This window comes from Mirounga leonina, unplaced genomic scaffold (assembly GCF_011800145.1).
Source record: "Mirounga leonina isolate KUSES-001 unplaced genomic scaffold, KU_Mleo_1.0 Mir_82, whole genome shotgun sequence".
NCBI lineage: Eukaryota > Metazoa > Chordata > Mammalia > Carnivora > Phocidae > Mirounga > Mirounga leonina.
This window is the reverse complement of record NW_023270825.1, coordinates 2,840,133-2,865,050: the sequence shown is the minus strand read 5'-3', so window position 1 is coordinate 2,865,050 and position 24,918 is coordinate 2,840,133. Positions and strand designations below refer to the sequence as shown.

The 24,918-nt window shown below is 41.0% G+C and overlaps 1 protein-coding gene across 1 annotated transcript in view; it reads left to right on the top strand.

Moving 5' to 3' along the window:
- Positions 1–196: 196 nt before the first annotated feature.
- The window catches only part of RCOR1 (REST corepressor 1), a 114,605-nt gene continuing 89,883 nt past the window's right edge, over positions 197–24,918 (top strand). Inside the window, exon 1 of the mRNA XM_034992790.1 lies at positions 197–319. Coding sequence (XP_034848681.1) covers positions 271–319 — 49 coding nt within the window. The 5' untranslated portion in view covers positions 197–270. The remainder of the gene's footprint in view (positions 320–24,918) is intronic.

Here is a 24,918-nt window from a genome sequence, read left to right as displayed (position 1 = left end):
CCGCCGCCTCCGCCTCGGCCGCCGCCGCCGCCGCCGCCGCCTCGGCCGCCGCCTCGGCCGCCGCCGCCCCCAGTAATGGGCAGAATAAAAGTTTGGCGGCGGCGGCGCCCAATGGTAACAGCAGCGGCAACTCCTGGGAGGAAGGCAGCTCGGGCTCGTCCAGCGACGAGGAGCACGGTAGGTGGCAGCCGCCCCGCGCCGCCCCCACGCCCGCCCGCCCGCCCGCCCGCGCTGACCGCCGTGCTCTGCTTCCCCGCAGGTGGCGGCGGCATGCGGGTCGGACCCCAGTACCAGGCGGTGGTGCCCGACTTCGACCCCGGTGAGTAGCGGCCCGCGGCCCCGCGACCCGAGGGGGCGGCGGCCCTCGGACAACTTTTCTTTTTGTGTGTGTTCGCCCTGCCGTCCGCGGGGGGAGCAGCAGGGCGAGAGCCGGGAGGGGAACACACACCCGAGCGTGGTCCGCCGGCGCGCCTCGGCTCCGCGGGGATCGGCAGGCCCGAGCGCCCGGGGTCGGGTCGCTGCCGCGGCCCGCTGAGCCCCGGGGGGGCGGCGGCGGCGGCGCGGCGCGGCTGGCCGGGAGGCTCCCGCGGGCCCGGGGTCCCGGGCCGGCTGCGCCCTGGCCGGGGTCGGGGTGCCAGCGCCGGAGAGTTAGCGTGCTGCGAGCGCCCTGGACTTGGGACGTCCTCACACGCGTCTCTGTCCTGCCAGATGTCGCAGCGCTGGCCCTTCCCTCCTCCTGCCGGCCCCCCGGGCTTCCGCTCGCCCCTGACTCCCCTCCCAGCCCGAGGGGGAGTAGAAAAGCGACCCCCCAGATCGGCCAGGAAGTGTGCTTCCCGAGGGCGCCTGCCTGGGGAGGAGAGGCTGGCTCGTGGCAGTTTGATTTGAGGACCTGTTTGTAGACGTCCGTGTGTTTCCTTTTTTGTTGTGTTTTGCTTTCCTTGAAGGAAGGGGTTGTGAAAGAATAGAACCTTCAGAGGTTGTAGCCTAAGGAATGATTTCCGCCCCCGAGAAATCCCTACACCCCAGAATGGAACATTTACTTTCCTTGCTGCTGTTCTGCGTGGAAGCAAATTTAAAGTGGTACCAGAAAAAAATCTAATCAGACAAAGGAATTCGTCAGATTTTAATGCGTGAGATTCTGGCTGGTCTCCGTAGGACTGTTCTTTGAAGATTGTTGGCCTAGAAGATGTTTGAAAGGATATGCGTTTTATTTCAGAAATAAAATTCAAAAGAGAATCCTGCAGAGCTGGAGTTGTTAACAGGCTTTCTGGTTGGAGGGCTTTGGAGCTGGGAGGTATCTATGTAGGTTATACCACTAGTTTATTTGAGAAAATAATGCATAAATGCTTTTCCTTGGAAACAAGACTGCAGAAAATTGCAAGGATCTAGTCCTTGAAAAAGGAGGTTGCTCTTAAGCTGTTATTAAGGTACTAAACTCTGGGTGTTCTTTGAAGTGAAAATACACAGGGATCCCTGAATGAGCTTTTGGGCACTCTGGAAATAAATGACCTTGCCCATATTGGACTTGTAAATTTTAGTCTGTTGATTTAAATCTCTTAAATTTATGTAGTGTAATACCCAGGTTTGTATTCCTTTTAAATTCGTGTTAGTCTTTTTGATAGTTTCCCCTTCCCCCACATCTTCCTTTTTTGGTAGTGACTTCTCATTTACAAGAGTGACAGGATAGGACCGGGAGACCAGGCTTTTTCTCTTGTATGCATGCCTTCTCCCTTCCTAGGTTGGCCACCAGGGGAAGCATACCGTATTTTGGTTACAGTTGACCCTATCTTCATTTTGTAGGTCAAGTCCATCTTTGTTTTAATATACAGAACATAAAGCAAAGGTTGCCACCAAGTTTCCCACACATATTAAAAAAAATCAGCTTGCATAGATCTTTTAGTTAAGTTGGTCGATTTTTAGTACGTTTTAGTTACATTAATTTCGAGAGCTTTCCTTAAATGATGTGACTAAGGAAAAGGGCGTATTTGATGGCAGCAACAGGAATTAGATTTCTGACGTTCTTCTAAATAGGGATGTCCACCTCTGCATTGTTAGTAATGACTTCTTTGGGTTTGTTCTCTGAAATAGCAGATGTAGTAGGATCATATTTTGAGCTGCCCTTGTATTTTTGATGGAATAGATACAACCATAAAAATACTAGAGAGCTGCCATTCTAAAAAGTAAAACATTGTAAATGTTCTGCGTAGTGTTACTGCCATTTGATTGGGGTTTGGTATTAATATTTACAAATTTCTTATTTTGTGTTGTTTTAATCTGGAAAGGAATCTCACTGACAAACAATTTTAAGCCCTGTTTTGCTAGTCTGAGCAGTGGGACACATTCATAGGTATGGGTGAAAATTGTGGGAACTCATTGTTTCCTAGTGATTTTTTTTTTTTTAAGGTGTGTTCTTATACAGAACTTAGTATCTAAGGAAGAGGAGACTTCCATTTCGGAATAGAAGTGGTACACCATGTTTGATTCATGGCAAAAAAAATTTTTTTTTAGGTCTTAAGACTGAAAGGTTTTTTCTATGAGTACAGGTTAGGAATAATACAGACTTTGACATTGTAATTGTTAGTGCTTGTTGTTTCTCCCTGCCTGAGTTTTGAGTGCATTTTTTTTTTTTTTTTTAAACCAGAATTTGAACAAGTGAATGTGAAACTCCTCAGGAAGCCTTTTTTCTTTCTTTTTTTAAAAAAACATCTCTGGTAAAGATGTGTGAGTGGAAGAAGTTGATTTTAATTTTTTTAAAAGTCAGATTATCTTTATCTATGGTATCCCAACTTGACCTTATTTAGCTTTAAAAGCAAATGGTTAAAGCTAGGAACACCTGACATTCCCTGTATAGTCCAAGGAAGATCCACTTCTGGCATTCCTTACAGATAGTGAATAAAATGGATGGAGCACTGTAACCCTGAAATGCTGATTCAGTTCTTCTAATCAGATGAAGACCCGGACTAGATTTGTGGACTGTGGTGTAACTTGGCAATTAAAATGATAGGAAAAGTTTTATCAATTAGTTTTAAAAACAAAGACCAGAATGTAGTTCTACATCTTTAACTTAGGCTTTGCTCTTGGGGCGCCTGGGTGGCTCAGTCATTAAGCGTCTGCCTTCGGCTCAGGTCATGATCCCAGGGTCCTGGGATCGAGCCCCACATCGGGTTCCCTGCTCCGCGGGAGGCCTGCTTCTTCCTCTCCCACTCCCCCTGCTTGTGTTCCCTCTCTCGCTATCTCTCTGTCAAATAAATAAATAAAATCTTTAAAAAAACAGAACAAAACAAAACTTAGGCTTTGTTCCCAGGTATGGCGTCCAGACTGTCTTTCCATACCCCACGCTGTAGCCTGTGCTGAGTTGTCATTGGTTTCTTTTAGAATTTAGTAATCATAGAATAGAGTAAGAGGGAGGAATGTTCATTCTGTCCTACCTCTGGTTAGTTGTTTCCTACACTTGGCAAAGCATAATTTAATTTGAAATGAGTAGTGTTTTTCTATATAAAGATGTGAATGTTTCCATGATCTTACCAGTAAGCATGCAAAGGAAGGAATCTATATATATATATATATACACATAGATAGATACCTATATATTTTTATAGCCTATATATTTCTATCATTGTTTGGTACTCTTCCTCTTTATTGTCTTCTAGCTGGAGAAACACAGTGACAGGATGTTAAGGTTGACTCAAGTTCTTTGTTTTCTGAAGCATGGGTTATTATGTCAACTTTTATCCTGGATTGGTTTTCAGTATCACAGTTCACTGATACTAAAATTGAGACTTACAGAAGAGGAAATTGTTAATGGTAAATACTTTTGAGATAATGGTCCTTTAAAAAAGCAACCTATATTTGGAACATTGAATCCAACTTAATGAGATTTGAAAATTTGGGTTGTCATTGACTCAACTGTTACTTCAGAGTTGATTTATATTAGTAAAATGTGTTCTGCTTTAATGTGGAATAATTTTACTGAACAGAGGGTCTTGACCTGCTTTTCATTTTTTACTGGTGGTTCTATGTTCCTCTTTGAACACATTATTTTCTATGCTTCAGTTTCATTGTAAAAATCAGTTTTATAAATATTCTAAAATTAATAAGTTATGGTGAATGTTTTGTGATTTAAACATACCTTGAGGCAGTGTTCACCCAACCATAAGAGGTTAGGGTAATGATAAATCCTGTGAGATCAACTTTGTCAAGTAGTGTGGTAAGGAGACACTTAGAACTGGTTGTCTGGAGGTTGACTGCCCCAGCTCTGTGACTAAGCAGATGCTAAAGGTAGAGCTGGTCATTTTATTTCCAGAAACCTCAGTTTCCTCTGTCATAAATCAGGGGCTGTTTGCATCACTAATAGTCCATGATTATGTCAGTTATAGTCCTCTTTGTAATTTTTTTTTAAAAGATATTTATTTGAGAGAGAGCACAAGTGCAAGAGCGGGGGAAGGGGTAGAGGGGGAGGGAGAGAAGCAGACTGCCCGCTGAGCGTGGAGCCCAAGGACCCTGAGATCACTACCTGAGCCAAAACTAAGAGTTGGAGCCTTAACTGACTGTGCCACCCACGCGTCCCCTTCTTTGTAATTTCATGTTTCTTTCAGAAGCAGTGTAGAGTAGATTGAGAGAGCCTGGGCTGTGAGAATCCTCAAACTTGGATTTGGGTCCTGGCAGTGCCTCCTGCCAGCTGTGTGTGTTGCCCCTGGGCAAGTTACTTCCCTTTTGTCCTCATCTGTAAAACAGATAATAGAATATCTTAACTTACACATGTAAAATGTCTAGGACAGTGCCTGGCACACAGAGTGCTAAGTAAACATTTTCTGCTATCCTTATTCTGATTATCATTCATTTAACTTAAGTTGCCAAATAGTGGTCCTTGCATCACCTGCTTTACTCATAGGGAAGACTGGATTATAATGAAGCCATTGATTTGAACGTAAGTTATGCACTGAGATATTTGAAGATGATTGCTCTTAAGTCACATGTACTTGCTACAGTTTAGTTATATACCCTTTCCTCGAAGATGGAGGAGTCCAAAACATTTATGTAGCAGAAAAGAATACTGAGGACCAGAGAGCGTAGGTAAATCTCTTCAGATCAAGTTTCTAGATAGTGTAAAGACACCTTGAATCCCTCCCTGGGCCAGGGGAGGTACACATTAACTAGGTTCTGAGTCAGGGAGTTTTTGCTCTAAACTTTGAGGTTCTTGTCTTTGAGAGTTAATGCTTTCAAGGTAGGGTTCTACCACAGTACTCCCTTCCACGGATGGTGACTGTGATTCAAAGGTTAGCTGGTTGAGACTGACCAGAACATAGTGGTTTTAAAAATCAATAGGGGCGCCTGGGTGGCTCAGCCGTTAAGCGTCTGCCTTCGGCTCAGGTCATGATCTCAGGGTCCTGGGATCGAGCCCCACATTGGACTCCCTGCTTGGTGGGAAGCCTGCTTCTCCCTCTCCCACTCCCCCTGCTTGTGTTCCCTCTCTCGCTGTGTCTCTCTCTGTCAAATAAATAAATAAAATCTTTAAAAAAAAAAAAAAAATCAATGTTAAGGGGCGCCTGGGTGTCTCAAGTCAGTTAAGCATCTGACTTTGGCTCAAGACATGATCTCAGGGTCTTGGGATCGAGTACCCACAGTGGGCTCCCTGCTCATGCTCTCTTTCTCTCAAGTAAATAAAATCTTAAAAAAACCCAAAAAACCCAAACCGGGCGCCTGCGTGGCTCTGTCGTTAAGCGTCTGCCTTCGGCTCAGGTCATGATCCCAGGGTCCTGGGATCGAGCCCCGCGTCGGCCTCCCTGCTCGGCGGGAAGCCTGCTTCTCCCTCTCCTGCCCCCCCCCCCGCCCCCCGCTTGTGTTCCTGCTCTTGCTATCGCTCGCTGTGTGTCAAATGAATAAATAAAATCTTAAAAAAAAATAAATAAAATCAGTGTTAACTTGTACTGTAGAAATTTAGGCTTTTAGAAGGTCATTTTCCTTGGTATTATAAGGTTCTGTGGGGCAGTTCAGTTGAAAAAACTCTTAAATCTTTGGAGATGAAACATCAAAGTTCTATCCAAGTTACTGTATTTTCTCCCAGGTTGTCTTTTTATATTTTCTTCTCTGCTACATAGATTGTTGTAAGCAATTTATGGTTTAGCCCTCACTTTTTTCTGAGTCTTTCTTCAGAGGTTCCGTGCATAATGTAAAAAGAAATAGTCTTCTGTATGTCCCCTACTCTAATGGAAAACAGTGATCTTTGCTAAGGTGTAGTGTAAGTTTGTATTTATATTAAAAACAGAACTTGAAATCACTTTGTGGGAGAGGAAATCTGTAGCAATGTAGTAGAAGTCTGAATAAAGTAGAGTTTGGGGATTGAATACTGATTCAGTGATTTGGAAGGAGTTAATTCCTCCCACAGCTTTAAATAGCAATTGTCGAAAGTATTTGTGACCCTACAAATGATAGGGTTATAGTTACAATATAACAGTTTCTTCTGTTTTGTGTTTTGAATGTTTTATTAATACATCGTATCTAGTGTCTAGTTGAGTTTTATGGTTTCTGTGTTGATTTTTATTGTTTATGTATTTTTTTAAATATTTTATTTTTTGATTTTGTTTATTTTTAGATTATTTATTTATTTATTTGACAGAGAGAGAGAGAGAGAGACAGCGAGAGAGGGAACACAAGCAGGGGGAGTGGGAGAGGGAGAAGCAGGCTTCCTGCTGAGCAGGGAGCCCGATGTGGGGCTCGATCCCAGGACCCTGGGAACATGACCCTAGCTGAAGGCAGCCGCTTAATTAACGGAGCCACTCAGGCGCCCCCACAGAGATTTTATTTTTAAGTAATGTCTATATCCAACATGGGGCTCGAACTTAAAACGCGGAGGTCAAGAGTCAACATGCCCCACAGCTGAGCCAGCCAGACCCCCCCTTCCCCCTTGTCGATTTTTTTTTAAAGTTGGTTTAAGGTGACAAAGTGTTCTTCCATAATGTTTGAGAGAAATGACATTAAAATGTCATTTATTTTTAAGATTTTATTTATTTGAGAGAGAGAGCGAGTGTGCACGTGTGCACGAAGGGAGAGTGGGGGGGTGGGGCAGGGAGAGAGGGAGAAGCAGACTTCCCGCTGAACAGGGAGCCCAAAGTGGGGCTCAGTTCCAGGACCCCAAGATCATGACCTGCCAGGCGCCCCCCCAGGCTCCCCTTAACTTTTCATTTAAATGACATTTTATTTTATTTTATTTTATTTATTTATTTTTTAAAGATTTTATTTATGTATTTGGGAGAGAGAGAATGAGAGACAAGAGAGCGTGAGAGGGAGGAGGGTCAGAGGGAGAAGCAGACTCCCTGCCGAGCAGAGCGCCCGATGCGGGACTCGATCCCAGGACTCCAGGATCATGACCTGAGCCGAAGGCAGTCGCTTAACCAACTGAGCCACTCAGGCGCCCTTTTTTTTTTTTTTTTTTTTTTTTAAAGATTTTATTTATTTACTCAGGCGCCCTTAAATGACATTTTAATGGAGTACCTGGGTGACCCCTCCCCCCTGCTCACACATGCGCCCGTGCTCTCTCTCTCAAATAAATAAAATCTTAAAAAAGAAATAAATGAGGGACGCCTGAGTGGCTCAGTTGGTCAGGTGTCTGCCTTCGGCTCAGGTCATGATCCCAGGGTTCTGGGATCGAGCCCCACGTCGAGCTCCTTGTTAGCCGAGAGCCTCCTTCTCCCTCTCCCTCTGCTGCCGCTCCCCCTTCTTGTGCTCTTTCTCTCTCTCTCTGATAAATAAACAAACAAACAAATAAATAAATAAGATGTTAACAGTAAGCCCTAAAACTCCTATTTTTTCAAATTAGTCAAATTTTTAAAAGATGTGGATCTTAATGAAAATTGAACACCAGACATAATTTTTGAAGTTTCTAATTTTTTCTCCCTCAAAGTAATGAGTGAAAATTGTAATGCCCATCTAATCCAACCTTCCTATGTCCTAGATGAGGAAAGAAAGAGATAAAATGACTTATGTTTGTCTTTCTTTCAATATCTAATCATTGAAAGTGTCACAAGGTTGAGTTGAGGCCATATGAGGCCAAACTTAAAACTTGGCTTATTTTAGATTTTGTAGAGTCTTGTTACTGGGTACAGTAATTGGGAACAGTAATATGTGTTCAAAATTTTAGATCGAGACATAAGAGTTTAAAAATTTTTTAAATTGAAGTGACTGGATAGTTATGCATATTTTGAATATCTTTGTGTATTACCATTGGATAGGATAGAATTGTAATCATAGAGTTATTTAAAAAAAAGTAAACATTCAGATAAAACAGCAAGTAATACATGTACCCACCACTGTGGTTAATACTTAATATTAGGCTGTATTTGTGTCATGTGCAGCTGAAGGCTAATTCTCTCACTTCCTACACTAATTTGGAGTTGATTGATGTTTTTCCTGAGATAGTTCATTTGCATCCTCTTAGAAGCAGATGCCAAGACAGGATTAGATGTGCAAGAGATTCATAGGGGTAAATGCCTGTGAAGGATAAAGAGGAGAGGATGGTTGGGTGGCGGAAGCCTTCAAACTGGATGTTGGCGTGACACCCCTGAAGGAAAACAGAAGGCAGGATGATTTGTGGTTGGATCCAGGAGCCTAAGGTTGGAGTGCAGCTCGGAGAAAGTCTGAGCCAGAGCAGATTGTTTGTTAGAGGAGTCCATTGGGCAGGAATGGCCCTGCTCAAGAGTGCTTGCTGTGTTCAGCCATTGGCCTGGCACTGGTATGAATGCTGCAGTGGATCCCAAAGGTGCCAGGCGATGGGACTGCCAGCTAATTAAACATCTCTCAGCACTTTCTCTCTTGAAGGGAAATCTGAGTGCCATGCTCTCAAGGCCTTCAGAATTCCCATACATGTTTTTGTATTTTAATACATACTTAATGTACGATAAACAATATGTTTTGTTATGTCAAAATCCTTTTGTAAGTGAAATTATTTTGTATATTCATTTGCTTTGATGCTTTCCAAATGAGTACATGTCCACCAACGAGGCACATGAGTTCCATTTCACCCAATCTTCACTATACTGGTAGATTTATTAACTTTTTGCAGTGCTCTCCTTTTGTGGTTTATGTTGGCATTTTTCCTTTCCTTTTTTTTTTTTTTAAAGATTTTATTTATTTGAGAGAGAGAGAGTACATGAGCACACAAGTGGGGGGGGTGGGCAGAGGGAGATGAAGAAGCTGACTCCTTGCTGAGCAGGGAGCCCCATGTAGGGCTCGATCCTAGGACCCTGAGATCATGACCTGAGCCTAAGGCAGACGGTTAACTGACTGAGTCACCCAGGCACTCCTGTTGTCATTTTTCTAATTACTGGTGAGGTTAAATGTCTTTTTATATGTTTTTTGACTACTTGGATTCCTCCTATGAATATGCCTTTTGCTGGGGCGCCTGGGTGGCTCAGTCGTTAAGTGTCTGCCTTCGGCTCAGGTCATGATCCCAGGGTCCTGGGATCGAGCCCCGCATTGGGCTCCCTGCTTGGCGGGAAGCCTGCTTCTCCCTCTCCCACTCCCCCTGCTTGTGTTCCTGCTCTCACTATCTCTCTCTCTCTCTGTCAAATAAATAAAATCTTAAAAAAAATGAAAAAGAATATGCCTTTTGCTGTTTTTCTGTAGGGTGTTGGTCTTACTGATTTGTGTGAGTTCTTTATATATAATTTGGCTATAATCCTTTGTTAGGGTTGCATATATAGAGTTTTTGTTTTTTCTTTAGTATGGGGGGGTATTAATTGAGTTTCTTTGGTTAGGAAGGAATAAAAGTAATATCCCTGAATGGACATATTTCTGCTTAAAGCTTGGCCTTGGAATGTAGCCCCTGTAATATTTATCACTAGGATCCTTGATTTGTAAGATGAATGTTACTGAGAACTGACATCTTTTTTTGTTTTGTTTCAGTGTTAGTCATTTTGGTATACTGAACTATTAACTGATTGGCCCACATTACAGTGCCAGATGACTTGGAAAGCTGATTTAATTTCTGTCCAGCATGTAGTTAAAGCAGCAGCATGTTAAAGTTAATGGCTTTAGTTCCTGTAATGGTTGGTTAGTTTCTTGCAAATGGTTAAGGTGCTAAATTCATCTGTCTGTCTGATGAATTTGCCACTGATTATAAGGGAATGGGTGAGTGTGTGGATGGGGAGGTAAAACTTGTCATCACTAACAAAACCTTGAAAGGAATGGTCTATCAATGCCAGGTCAGGGTGTGCTTATTATGTTCCAGTCTGGTTTGAATACTTTATATCTCTTAAATAACACACAATCACAACAATCACATAAGGTAAAGTTGTTATCCCCATTTTCCAGATGAGGAAACAAAGGCTTACCGTTCTGGTTTAACCTAATAACTTGCCCAAGGTAGTGCATTCTAAGATGCCATTAGTTGTAAGATGTACCATTATTTTATATATCACCAAGAAAGGAAAAACTCCAAGATACCATTGTTATGTTGCAGTTAGATTTCAATCTAGTATATTTTAGGGAGAGTCAGCCAGAAGTCCTCTTGAAGAAAAAACTTACATAGGAGTAGTGCTTTATTGGATCAATTAATTGATTAGTTGTTTCCATGTGCTCTCAGGTGTTCTGAAGTTACAGGTTTAGGATTACCAGAGTCCGCTTCATGTCATGTCCAGTTATATTCCTCTTCTTTCTGGCAGTGAAGACCCGGATTGGTTTGGTTGATTGGCGCAAATAGGAGTGAGTTGTTTTACTCCTGCATGTCTGTTGAAATAGTCTTCTTCAGAGCTTAAAACATAATTGTAAGTTTTTTTGAAGGGAGTGATTTCTTATGATTATATGATTTAAGGTTATAATGGGTAGTGTTAGGTTGGTTACCCTTTAGTTTAACAAATATGAATACAATATTTAAATATTGTTTATCCCATCCTCCTGTCCATTTTTCTACAGGTTCACATTGAACTTGAGCTGTGGAGTGAATTTAAGAACCATGTCTTGAATAAGGTGTGAAATGATAAAATATCTGAGAAAGTAATTTATTTTATTTTATTTTATTTTTGTAAAGATTTTATTTATTTATTTGAGACAGAGAGAATGAGAGACAGAGAGCATGAGAGGGAGGAGGGTCAGAGGGAGAAGCAGACTCCCTGCCGAGCAGGGAGCCCGATGCGGGACTCGATCCCGGGACTCCAGGATCATGACCTGAGCCGAAGGCAGTCGCTTAACCAACTGAGCCACCCAGGCGCCCTATTTTATTTTATTTTAAAGATTTTATTTATTTATTTGATAGAGACACAGCAAGAGAGAGGGAACACAAGCAGGGGGAGTGGGAGAGAGAGAAGCAGGCTTCCCGCAGAGCAGGGAGCCCGATGCGGGGCTCGATCCTGGGACCCTGGGATCATGACCTGAGCCGAAGGCAGACGCTTAACGACTGAGCCACCCAGGCACCCCAAAAGTAATTTATTTTAATTAATTAATTTTTGACAGAGTATTTTTTAAAAACCCTTGATTTCACCTGTACCAGCTATCTGGTTAGTATTGTTCAGCAACTAATTTCCCTTTCTTGCATATTATTCCTATCCTCCCTCCCCTCCTCAAGCCCCCCCTCTTCAGGCCCCTCCCCCAAGCCCCCCCCCAAACTAACCCTGCCCACCATTCCAAAGTATATATTTCTTGGTGTTAATAGTCAATTTTGTTCTATTTTTCAGAGACCAGAGTATAAAGAAAATTGCAAGCCTTTTTCTGATGGACTCAGATATGAGCTATGCCATGTTTGATTTTATCATAGTGTAATTTAAGGACCAAATTACCGAAGGACTAATTGTTGTCTGCCCAGAACCTCAGGGCTTCCTTTGTACTTAAATTGAGGTTACTTAAGTAGTCTTTGCTCCTAAAGTTTGGCTATGGTATCCTTTTCCAGTTTCATCTACTGGCCCGGGAACACTGCCTGATGGCCTTTTTCTGAAAAGGTTAATTAAAATTTTGAGGTTAGCTAAACATTAATATTTACCTGAATTTAGGGCATTTCTGTGTTGTTTTACACGCATATACACATGCACTCTCTCTCACTTAAGGTCACGTTCCTTCTTTACCTCTAGTGGCATGGAAGCTTTTGGACTTGGGGCTTGTTCTGCTTTCAAATTTAGCATGGACATAGGGAGACCAGGATAGTAGAAAGAGTAGAATAAGTAATTAGTTTGGTCTTAATACTGTTAAGTTTTCTGGGAGCTAGTGGTGCCATGTACTTCTGCTTTTATAGAGTGCAGTAGTATAGTCTTTTGAGTCACCAATTCAGGTTTAAATATTTTAAGGCTCATTTGCTAACTTGTCCCAGCTGAGTGTGGTTCTGAGCCATGTGCTTGGTTTGGCTGATTTTCCTTGAATAGGCATTTTGTGATGGACATTTAATAACTAAGCATCAAGTTCAATTATTGAAGAAGTGAAAACCCAAGGAAAAATGAACTTTTAAATTGCTGGTAAAAACTGATTTCCCCCATTTTCTGTGCTTTCTTACAGTGAATTTGTGTAAATTAGAGATGCACATCTTGCTTAGATATATTAAAATTTTTTTTCTCAAGGTGAGAGTCACGTAACATAAAATTAACCATTTTAAAGTGAACAATTTATTGGCATGTAGTACATTCATTAGTACATTGTGCAGCCACCACCCTGTCTGGTTCCAAAACATTTTCCTCCCCCTAAAAGGAAATCACCTCCCCATGAGGTGGTTACTTCCCACGCCCCACTGTCCCAGCCCCCAGTACATTGCTGACAGTATACAGAGAGTACATGAGACCTGACTGGGGCCACCTGGTCCCTCCTGGGGTGGAGGGTAGGGCAATTGAAGGAACCAGGAAGTTTTAGGTGATACGATCCTTTGAGCCAAGCTTTAAAAAATAGCTTTTCAGGGGCTCTTTGGAGCATGTGACTCTTGATCTCAGGGTGTGAGTCTGAGCCCCATGTGAGGCGTAGAACCTACTTAAAAAAAAGAGCTCTTTAATATTTATGATTTTATGGTGGTTATTTTAAAAATATATATATAAGCTATGAATTTTAAAAATTATTTTGGGAAAATTCTAATCTTAAAAATTTCAATCCAGATTTTCTTTTTGTCTTGAGCTGTGTTGTCCAATAATGTAGCCACTACTGTATAAAAATATTTAAATTTAAATTTATTAAAATCTGTCAGTAAAACATGTGACTCTTGATCTCGGGGTCATGAGTTACAGCCTCACACTGGGTGTAGAGATTATTTAAAACAAAACTAAACTAGGGCGCCTGGGTGGCTCAGTTGGTTAAGCGACTGCCTTTGGCTCAGGTCATGATCCTGGAGTCTCTGGATCGAGTCCCGCATCGGGCTACCTGCTCAGCAGGGAGTCTGCTTCTCCCTCTCCCCCCTCTTGTGCTCTTTCTCTCTCTCACTCTCTCTCTCAAATAAATAAATAAAATCTTTAAAAAAAAAAAAAAACTAAACTAAACAAAAAATTCAGTTCTGTCACACTAGCCACATTTCAAGTGCTCTATATTCCTATGTAGGTACTGGTTACCGTATTGGACAGTGCAGAATAGAACGTTTCTGTTATACCAGAAAGTTCTGCGGGACAGCACTGATCTAGAGAGTCTGACGACTTGAAAGTTTTCTTGTTTTCAATTTTTATAATTAGTTCAGAAGTTCTGCCTCTTTAATCAAGGTGTGTGGTGAAATGGGATTTTGGAGCAACTGCTAAATACTCTGATGGCTGTGTACTGAAGTCTTGAGGTGGGGTGTTTGTTTAAATAGTGCTCTTAAGGTATTCATAATGAGGCTTCTTGAGAGCAAGTAGAAATAGAAAGCTTAGGAGAGCTTTGTTTTTTGAGGTGGTTATTTAGTACCTAATTAAACCAGAACGGTGATTAAGATGTATGGCTATATTGAAGATAAATGTAGGACTTAAAAAATTGACAGTAGGAAGTCTCAGCCTTGTCTTCAAAGGTTAGGTTTCTGAAAACAGCCTTATTGAGGTATAATTGACAAACTGCGTATTTAAAGTGTACAGTTAGACGTATGATAGGCTGAAGTCACACTGCTTACTGATGCTATGGTTAATCTTTTTTTGTTTCATTTTGAATACTTTCTATTGCTATGTCTTTAAGTTTACTATTCATTTGCAATGTATAATCTGCCCTCAATCCCATTTTTCATCTCAGACATTATGGGTTTCATACGTAGAAGTTTGATTTGGGTCTTTTTAAAAAAATATATTTCATTGGGTCCTCTGGGTGGCTCGGTTGGTTGAGTGTCCTACTCTTGATTTTGGCTCAGGTCATGATCTCAGGGTCATGGGATCGAGCCCTGTGTCAGGCTCCTTACGCGGTGTGGAGTTTGCTTGTCTCTCTCCCTCTGCTCCTCCCCCTGCTTACACTCTCCCTCTCTATAAAATAAATAAGTAAAATCTCAAAAAGTTTATATAAAAATATTATATATTTCTTTTTCTAAAAAAGATTTTGAGAGAGAGAGAGAGCACTGGGGAGAGGGGCAGAGGAAGAGGGAGAGAGAATCTCAAGCAGACTCTCACAGTGAGCGTGGAGCCTGACATGGGGCTTGATCTCAGAATCCGGAGATCATGACCTGAGCCAAAATCAAGAGGAAGCTTAATTGACTGAGCCACCCAGGTACCCCTGTATATATATTTCTTTTCTTTTTTTTTTTTTTTTAAAGATTTTATTTATTTATTTGACAGAGAGATAGAGAGAACAAGTAGGCAGAGAGGCAGGCAGAGGGAGAGGGAGAAGCAGGCTCCCCGCCGAGCAGGGAGCCCGATGCGGGGCTCGATCCCAGGACCCTGGGATCTTGATCTGAGCCGAAGGCAGCCGCTTAACCAACTGAGCCACCCAGGCGCCCCACCCCTCTGTATATATTTCATGTCTTTACTTAGCATAGTCAGTCTTTCCTTTAATATCTTAGGCACATTGAAATACAGTTACAATTGTTTTTAATGCTTTTGTCTACTAATTCTATCATCTGCGTCATTTCTGGGTTGGTTTTGATTGATTTTTCTCCTCATTATGGGTTGCCTTTTCTTGCTTCTTTGCTTGTCTGGTAGTTTTTGTTTGGATGCCAGACATTATGAATTTTACTTTGATGGATGCTGGATATTTTTGTATTCCTATAAATATTCTTGAGCTTTTTTTCTGGGACATGGTTAAGTTCCTTAGAAATAGCCTGTTCATTTCAGATCATTTAAATTTTAAGCTTTGGTAGGCAGCGTCAGGGCAGCATTTCATCTGAGCTGATTATTTCCCACTACAGAGTCAAAACTCTTCTGAGTAATCTACGCAGTAGTCCATGAATTTTGAGGTTTTCTACTCTGGCTGTTGGGAACAGGCAGTCCTCTTGGCCATATGTGGGCTTTGTGAATTGTTCCCTTTTATTGTTTTGGGTGGTTGTTCATCCAGAAACCTCAAGTATTTTCTTCATAAGGATGTGCTAATGTGCTCCTGAGTGAGTACTCTTCTGAATACTCAGGGGGGACCCTCTGCAGATCTCTGGCATCCCAGTTCTGTGCAGCATCCAGCTCTCTCTTCTGATATTCTTCCCTACAAACTGCCTTGGCTTCTTGAACTCAACTTGTTCCCTCAACCTAGAAAGAGTTTCCCTGAGTCCCCATCCCCATGCTGTCAGGTGGAAACTCTCTTCAGGCAATAAACTGGGGCAGTTGTAGGATTTACTTCATTTCTCACCTCTCAGGGCTCACTGTACTTTGTTGCTTGGTGTCCAGTGTCTTGAAAACTGTTGCTTCATATAGTTGTCCAGGTTTTAGTTGTTTGAGACAACAGGGTAAATCTGGTTCATGTCACTCCACCTTGGCTGGAAGCAAAAGGTCAAAAATTTTATTTTTTCTAGATTTTATTTTATTTTATTTCAATTTATTTATTTATTTGACAGAGAGAGACACAGCAAGAGAGGGAACACAAGCAGGGGGAGTGGGAGAGGGAGAAGCAGGCTTCCCGCGGAGCAGGGAGCCCAGTGTGGGGCTCGATCCGAGGACCCTGGGATCATAATCTGAGCCGAAGGCTGACACTTAACAACTGAGCCACCCAGGTACCCCTTTATTTTATTTTTTTTAAAGCTAAACAGAGGGGCACCTGGCTGGCTCAGTTGGAGGAGCATACAACTCTTGGTCTTGGGCTCGTGAGTTCAAGCACCACGTTGGGTGTAGAAATTGCTTAAGTAAATAAACTTAAAAAAGGTAAGCAGAGGAATTGGTTATATTCCCCCCCCCCCTTTTTTTAAGTTTTATTTGTTTAATTTCTATACCCAATGTGGGGCTCAAACTCACCACTCAGATCAAGAGTCACATGCTCTCCTGACTGAGCCAGGTAGGCACCCTGTTACATTTGCTTTTTGTTAGAAAACATTGATACTTGTTTTATATATTGCCTTTTGCCCCTGAGCTATTTGGTTTCTTCTTGAAGTTGGTAAGGCTTTTAAACTTTCTTTTATTTTTGAAGATTTTATTTATTTATTTATTTGACAGACACAGCGAGAGAGGGAACACAAGCAGGGGGAGTGGGAGAAGCAGGCTTCCTGCTGAGCAGGGAGCCAGATTTGGGGCGGGGAGAGGGGGTGGGCCTCTATCCCAGGACCCTGGGATCATGACCTGAGCCGAAGGCAGACGCTTAATGACTGAGCCACCCAGGCGCCCCGGCTTTTAAACTTTCAAATTTGGGTTTTATGTTCATGAAAACAATCTGTAAATAGAATAATAATGCTTTTAGAAACCAAATGCCAAATTTTGTGTTTTTATGTAGCCACTCTTCATTTCAGTATTTGTAATAAAGTGCTTCCTCTGATCTCCCCGCTCATTGAAACTTGATGATTCTAGCCCACAATTTTCCAAAGGAAGATAGTTTTTTAAAATTCACCGTTCTTTAGAAAGTAAATTATTTAAAACTTACTACTTCTAATGTATTTTTGAGAGAAGTATGATTTAGGAAATATCTCATTCTTGGACTGTCTTGGACCTCCATCTTGCTGGAATGTAGTAAAATGATATGTGTATTCCTTTTGAAACACAGAATTTTTATTGTTTTCTAGTCACTTTCAGCTGGATGTCTTTGAGATTTTTGAACATCTGGTGCATTCAGATGCCATATATTGATACTAAACTAAATTAGAGTTTTATGGATCAGCTCATGAGCTATCATTTTGAGTAGCCGCTTGGTGTTCTGCTTGCTTGGCAGCACGTCAGTTGCCATGGCATTGCCATTTTTGTACAGCATTGTTAATGGTGCCGAGAAGTTGGGGGGTAGGGATGCTTCCCCTTACCCTGTTAAAAGGAGCTTATAAACTGCAATAGCTGAACTTTATTTAGCTTTGTATATTAAGTTTCTAGATAATGTTTAAAGAGTTTTATTGCTATAAAAAATTTTAAAGCCACACTTTCTGCCTTATTAAGAACACGTAGCAATAGCAAAGTGAAAGTGTTGATACCAATGATTTGAAGTGTAGGTTCTACAAACTTTCATGCAGTTGAGACAAAGCTAATAATCATTAGGCATTCTAAAAGCATGCAGCTGTTACTTCAGACGTATTCATTGGTTGGCTGTGTTTAACTGTGAAGGGAAGAAAACCAAGAACATGTATAAAATTGGAATTACACTGTGGAATAGTAAAATGAGATTTAATTAGGTGTTTTTTAGTTTTTAGCTTTTCAGGAACATGATTATGACCCTTTGGGCACGTCTCTTGCCTTGCTTTCACACATTCCACTTTTGTACATGTGTTTAGGAATTCATTATGTGAGAACATGATGGACTCCTTATAATTTTGCTGACCTAAGAACACTAAATTTTTCTGTTAGAGGATATTACACATATAGTTTCCCTAAATATTAGTAACTTGCTTTTTTTTTTTTGCTAATGAAAAATTTAAACATGTAGAAAAAATCGGATATTAATGAATCCTGTATGTTTAGCAACCAGATTTAATAATTGTATGATTTTTGTCATATTTTGTTAATCAAAAAGAGTTTTTATGGCTGAAGTTTAGTAAATTTGCTTTTAAGTGGTATTTGCACATTACAGAATATAATAATTAAGTCTGACCCTTTTAGACTTAGTTTTTTCTTGGATATCTGCTATTTTCCACAGTCATCAAATGCCTAGTCTGGTATGATAAATGCTGTGTTATAGGGGCGTACCTGTGTTCTGAGAGCCTGTGGGTCAGTGGGACAAGGTGACGTGGTTGAAGTGGGGTGTGGAAGGGGAGGCTTTCTTGAGGTGACCCTTAAGGTGGGTCTGGAAGGGCAGATGAAGAAACAGTGCTCCAGGCTGAAGGAGCTATGTATTTACATAGAGTCCTATGGGTAGAGAGGGCTTGACGTTTTTGAGGAATCATTAGTAGTTTGATATAATTAAAACTCAGGAAGGTAATCAGGAAAGTGTTGGAAGGTAAGATGGGAGAGGTAGATACATATTAATCACAAGGGCCTGTGTGCCAAGCTGAGGAATGTATTTAATAAGATGTAATTCACATACCATAAAATTCACTCTTTAAAACTGTGCAGTTCGGTGGGTTTTCATATAGTCACAGTTGTGCAACCATTACCACTATCTTAATTTCATTTTCATTACTCCAAAAGAAGCCCTGTACTTATTAGCAGTCATTCCTAGTTGGAATTTATTTTAAATGTTGTTTAAATGATTTTCAACAATCATTAAAGATACAAGTCTTTTTGATATGCATAAAAATAATATACTTTCCTTAATGTTTGTTTGTATTATGGAAGCAGTAATGTATATTTTTGTGAAATAATGCATGTGGTATTGACCATGCATTTTATTTTTTATTTTGTTTTATTTATTTTTAGAGCAGGAGGTAGGGAGGGGGAAAGAATCTCAAGCGGACTCCACATCCAGCACAGAGCCTGGCTTGGGGCTTGATCCCACAACACTGCGATCATGACCTGAGCCAAAGTCAAGAGTCGGACGCTTAACTGACTGAGCCACCCAGGCATCCCTGACGATTCATTTTAAAACCACACTACTCCATTTTGGATAAACATTGTTCTTCAGTGTGAGTAACACTGGAGAATTTTAAGCCAGACAGTGGTGTGAATGTAATTGCAGTTTGGAAAGATCATTGGTTGTTGTGTTGAAGAGAGCTTGTAAGAATGGATTCACTGAAGGTAGAGAATACTAGTCATTCATTCAGAAACCTTTAAATAAGCATCTCCTATTTTTCCAGACACTGTTCTAGGCTCTGTGAACAAACTAGACATTCTCCGCCCTCATAGAATTAAGTTGTAGTGAGGGGAAGGGAATGGGGATAGATTTGAAAGCTCTTAAGCTGTTAGAATAGACTTTGATGGTAGGTTGGATGTGGGGCACAAGGAGGCGACAGTGACTTCTGGATTTCTGGCTTAGGTGACTGCATGATTGATGATGCCATTCACTGAAATAGGAGTGATTGCGGTTTCGAGATTGAGATGCCTGCACATAATAATTCAGGCAGCATTTATTGAACTGTCATGGACTCTTCTCCTGTCTCTCCTCTGAGTTAGGTCCACCTTGTATGTCTTCTGTGTGTACCTTGTTACTTACCTTTATTATGGCACTTCTCCATCTTTAGTTGCTAGCTTTTACATCTTCTCTGCTGCTCATTGAAGGTGGGAACTGCCCATATCATTTTTGGATCCCTCCTGCAGACCATTTAACTAGCATGCAGTATATAATTCTCATTGCCTCTAGTGCTGCTGTCCCCTTGTAAGCCATCATCATCTGAAACTCGAATCACTGCAGTAGCCTTCTGGTAAGTCTGCTTCTGTTTATTAAAACGTAAGTCAATATGTTTCTCTGCCATTAAAACCTCACAGTGGCCCACATTTGACAGTGGCCTCATAAGACCTTCTTAGTCTGGTCTTGCACTACTACTCTGACTTTATCTCCTTCCCTTCTTTCAGATCTTTGCTCAAATGTTACCATCTCAATGAGGCCTATCTTGACCTACCTAGCTATCCATCTAGAAGCATATTATCTCTAAAATATGACTTTCAGACAATCTAGCTACATATTGTACGGTTCCACCTGTATGACAGTTCTGGAGAAGGCAAAACTATGGTGACAGTAAAAAGATCAGTGGTTGCTAAGGGGTTAGAGTAGGAGCAGGGAAGATTAAGCAGAGCACAGAGGATTTTTAGGGCAGTGAAACCACTTGTATGATACAGTAATGATGGGTGCATGTCATTATACATTTATCTAAACCCACAGAATGCACACCAAAAGTGAACCCTAAGGTACACTGTGAACTTTGTGTGATTATGATGTGTCAGTGTGGGTTCATCTGTCAGTGTCCCACTCGGTGTGTGTTGGGGGGGGGAGGCTGTTGTTAATGGGGGAAGCTCTGCATGTGTGGGAGCAGGGATATGTGGGAAATCTTTGTACTTTGCCAGTTCTCTTGTAAACCTAAAACTACCCTAAAGAAAGTAGTCTTTAAATATAAAAACAGCAACAACAAAATCTAACTGCAAATATCATCATTAAATAAAAATTTATTCTTTAGTAGAATTAAATCTCCAGTAAACTATTTTAATTTTTATTTATTTTATTTTTTTAAAGATCTGTTCATTTATTTGAGAGAGAGCGTGTGCATGCTAATGTAGGGAAAGGGGCAGAAGGAGAGAATCTCAAGCAGACTCCCCGCTGAGCACGGAGCCCAATATGGGGCTTGATCTCACGACCCATGAGATCATGATGAGATCATGACGTGAATTGACACCAAGAGTCAGACGCTTAACTGACTGAGCCACCCAGGTGCCCCTCTAGTAAACTATTTTTAAACAGTTGGTCTGTTTGAATCAGGATTCAGACATGAGCCACATGTTGCATTTTTTAAAAATAGCTTTGTTGAGGTATAATTGACATAGAATAAACTCGTATTTAAAGTGTATAGTTTGATTAGTTTTGACATATATGTACACCTGTGAAGTTATCACCACAATCAAGATACTGATTATATCTATCATTTCCAAAAGTTTCCTAATGCCTCTTTATAATTCCTCTTACCTGCCACTCCTTCAAGCAACCACTGATCCTCTTTCTGTCATTATTGATCAGTTTGCATTTTCTAGAGTTTTACAGAAATGCAATCTTAAATTATGCACTAGTTTGACTTCTTTCAGCATACTTATTTTGAGGGTCATCCACATTGTTGCATGTATCAATTGATTATTTTTATTCCTGAGTGGTATTACATTATATGAATACACTAATTTTTTTTTTAATCCATTCACCTCTTGATGAACATCTGGGTTATTTCCATTGTTTGGCTATGACAAAACTGCTATGAAGATTCGTGTGCAATCTCGTGTGCAATTGTGTGAGTATATATTCCCTTTTCTGCTGGGTGAAGTCCTCAGGAATGGAATCATATAGTAGTTGTATGTTTGTTAATTTTTTAAGAAACGGCAAAATTTTTCAAAGTGGTTTTACAATTTTACATCCCACCAACAGTGTATAAGAATTCTAGTTGCTCCACAACCTTGCTAACACTTGGTGTGGTCAGTCTTTTTAATTTTAGACATTTTGACCTATATGTAGTGGTATCTGATTTTACCTACATTTTTCTAGTGACAAATGATACTGAGTTTTGTTTCTTTATATGCTTATTTGCCATCCCCATCTTCTTTGGTGAAATAACTTCACTTCCCTTTCTCAGCTTCATGGCCTGGAAACTCTCAGAGCAGTATGTTGGGACAGTTTGGAAGCTCATCTCGTTTCCCATCAGGGATCACTGTCCTTTGTCACCTGATGTCCGTTGTCTGGAAGACTGTTGTTGCATATATTTTGTTTGTTCTTTAGGATGTTTCAAGGGTGAGGGTCAGTCTGATCTCTGTTACTCCATCCTGGCCAAAAGCATACCCACTCAATTTTAATATATAGATTTTCTCCTTTTTTTATTTTCCTTGTAATTTAGTGGTGGAAAAACACTAGATTGTCTGGATGAGTTTCCCTCATGCTGGATCTGCTGATGTATCGCCTTGATGTTTTTATCATGTTCTTTGTCCTCTGTATTTTCTGTAAACTTGGTAGTTAGATTTAGGAGGTTGATTGATTTTTTGATTAAAATTATTTTTGTCAGGAATAATTTACAGGAGCTATTTTGACCATCCTATTTAAAATGGGAACTTCACTGTGCTCCAGGCCCCCTCATCTTGCTCTACTATTTCTAATTTTCATAGCACCTTCTAACATGCTGTAAATGTACATATTTGTTTAATGTCTGTTCTAAAATATATACAGACTCTGTAGGGTGCCTGGATGACTCATTCGATTAAACATCTGCCTTCAGCTCAGGTCCCGGATCGAGTCCCGCATCGGGCTCCCTGCTCAGCGGGGAGTCTGCTTCTTCCTTTGACCCTCCCCCCTCTTGTGCTTTCTCTCTTTCTCACATAAATGAATAAAATCTTTTTAAAAAAATCATAACCCCATAAAGGCGTGGGTCTTTGTTTTGTAACACCCTTGTTTTGTGTCTAGATTCCTGTATCCTCAGAGTTTAGAACATTGTTTAGCACATAGTTGGTACAAGATAAAATCTCTTGAATAAGTGAATGAAATACCGGGGCACAGAACTGATAAACTGCCTAGCCTTCACTACTGTCCACAGAAAAGTAGCATTTTCTTTTGTTAGATTAATTGTGCTTAGCAACATTATTAAAAGTAACATAAAATCCTCTGGAATTTGGGCAGTTACAAACTCCAGAGATGGATTTTGGAGGAGGGTTGTGCCACCCGTTCTACTTCTTCCTCTGAGAACAAGCCTCTTTTTGGTAGCTATCAGAGATCGATTGGCTCTTTACAATCCTAGCCCAAACCTAGCAGCCTTTTTCAGCAGAAAGGAGGAGCAGTGCTTTGGTGAGACTGCCCTCTGCCAGCCAAGAGGCTTCACCGGATGTTAGGAGGAAGCCCAGGAGCTTTGCTGTTCCTGGCGAAATCCTCACACACCCCCTCCCTTCCCTCAGCACACCTAGCTTCTCCATCACTTTCTGCCTTGGGAACATCAGTATTAATGTCATCATCATCATTGATCTCAACATCATTAATCTCAGTATTAATCTCATCCCTCTAATCACCCAGCAGGCCAGAATTACTGGGTCATCCTCCCATTATGTGTACTCCAATCTCCAAGACTCTTACCTGCGTTGTTTTTTCTGACCCCATCTCCCACCTCTGACCATCCCTTGAAGTCTTCACACTGAGCCTTCTGAAACTCTGGGTGCATCAGCAGAACCCCCAGTCCTCAATTTCTTTGGTGAATTTCCCTTACGTTCTTGTTCTAACAGAAAATTGATTGTCTTCTGACGGCACTGTTTTCCCTGTAGCACTCTCAAGTAGTACTTGCTTCCCCTACATTTCTTGTGTCCCTGGGCCTGGAAGTGGGATGTTCTCCTTGTTCTTTATTGCCAGTTCCATACCATTCTTTTCCCGAAAATAACCCCACTATGAATATGATGTCATCAGATTACACCGTTTACTACTGCTTTTTGCTGTAATCTGCCTTTCCACAAACTGCTGGAAGAGTGAACCTTTATCCTTATCTCTCGTAACGCTCGCTCCTTCATGCCTGCTTTGTGTAATATCGGCACAGCTGTGCCCGTTCCTTTTTGTTAGTGTTTGCATACTATCTCTTTTCATCTTTGTGCTTTCATCCTTCCTCTATTCTGATGATTTAGGTATGTCTAAACAGGTTTTTATCCAAATCATAAAAGCAAATCTTTGCTTTTACTTAAGGCATTTCGTTCCATTTACAGTTTCACTTAAGTATTCATTGATTGTTTTTGTATTTAGATCTACTGACTCAGAGCTTTCTATTTATTTGACCCACTTGTTCTGTGTTTCGTTTTTGTTCCTTTGCCCTTCTTTTGCATTGTTTTAGTGTTTTTTATTATTCTACCCTCTCTCCTTAGCTTGGTAGTTATATGCTCTTTTTATTTATTTATTTATTTATTAAAAAAATTTTTTTTAAAGATTTTATTTATTTATTTGACAGAGAGAGACACAGCGAGAGAGGGAACAGAAGCAGGGGGAGTGGGAGAGGGAGAAGCTGGCCTCCCGCGGAGCAGGGAGCCCAATGTGGGGCTCGATCCCAGGATCCTGGGATCATGACCCGAGCTGAAGGCAGACGCTTAACCGACTGAGCCACCCAGGCGCCCCTGTTTATTTATTTTTAAGATTTATTTATTTATTTGACAGACACAACGAGAGAGGGAACACAAGCAGGTGGAGTGGGAGAGGGAGAAACAGGCTTCCCATGGAGCAGGGAGCCCGATATGGGGCTCGATCCCAGGACCCTGGGATCATGACCTGAGCCGAAGGCAGACGCTTAATGACTGAGCCAACCAGGTGCCCCTATGTGCTCTTTTTAAAAATACTATTCTCTTAATGATTATCCTAGGGGTTACAGGTGTTTTTAGTTTTGTATTCCAATTTTTAAAATTATGGTAAAATAAATAATATAAAATTTGTCATATTTAACCATTTTTTAAAAAGTGTACAGTTCAGAGGTATTAAATACATCCATAATGAGCTATACAGTCATCCTTATCTTCCATCTTCAGAACTCTGCATCTTATAAAACTGAAACTCTGTTCCTATTAAACAATGACTCTCCATGCACCCCTCCTCCAGCCCCTGTCCACCCCACCATTCTATTTTCCGTCTCTAAGATTTTGACTACTCTAAGTATCTTTTATAAGTGGAGTCACACAGAATTTGTTTTTGGTGACTGGTTTATTTCACTTGTCATAATGCCCTTAAGATTCATCCATGTTGTAGCCTATGTCAGAATTTCCTTCCTTTTCAAGGCTGTTTGAAGGACAGTTTTGCAGGATATAGGTTTCTTGATTGACAGTTTTTTCTTTCAGCACTTCGAATGTATTGGTCCACTGTCTTCTGGCCTCTGTACTTTCTGATCAGAAATCT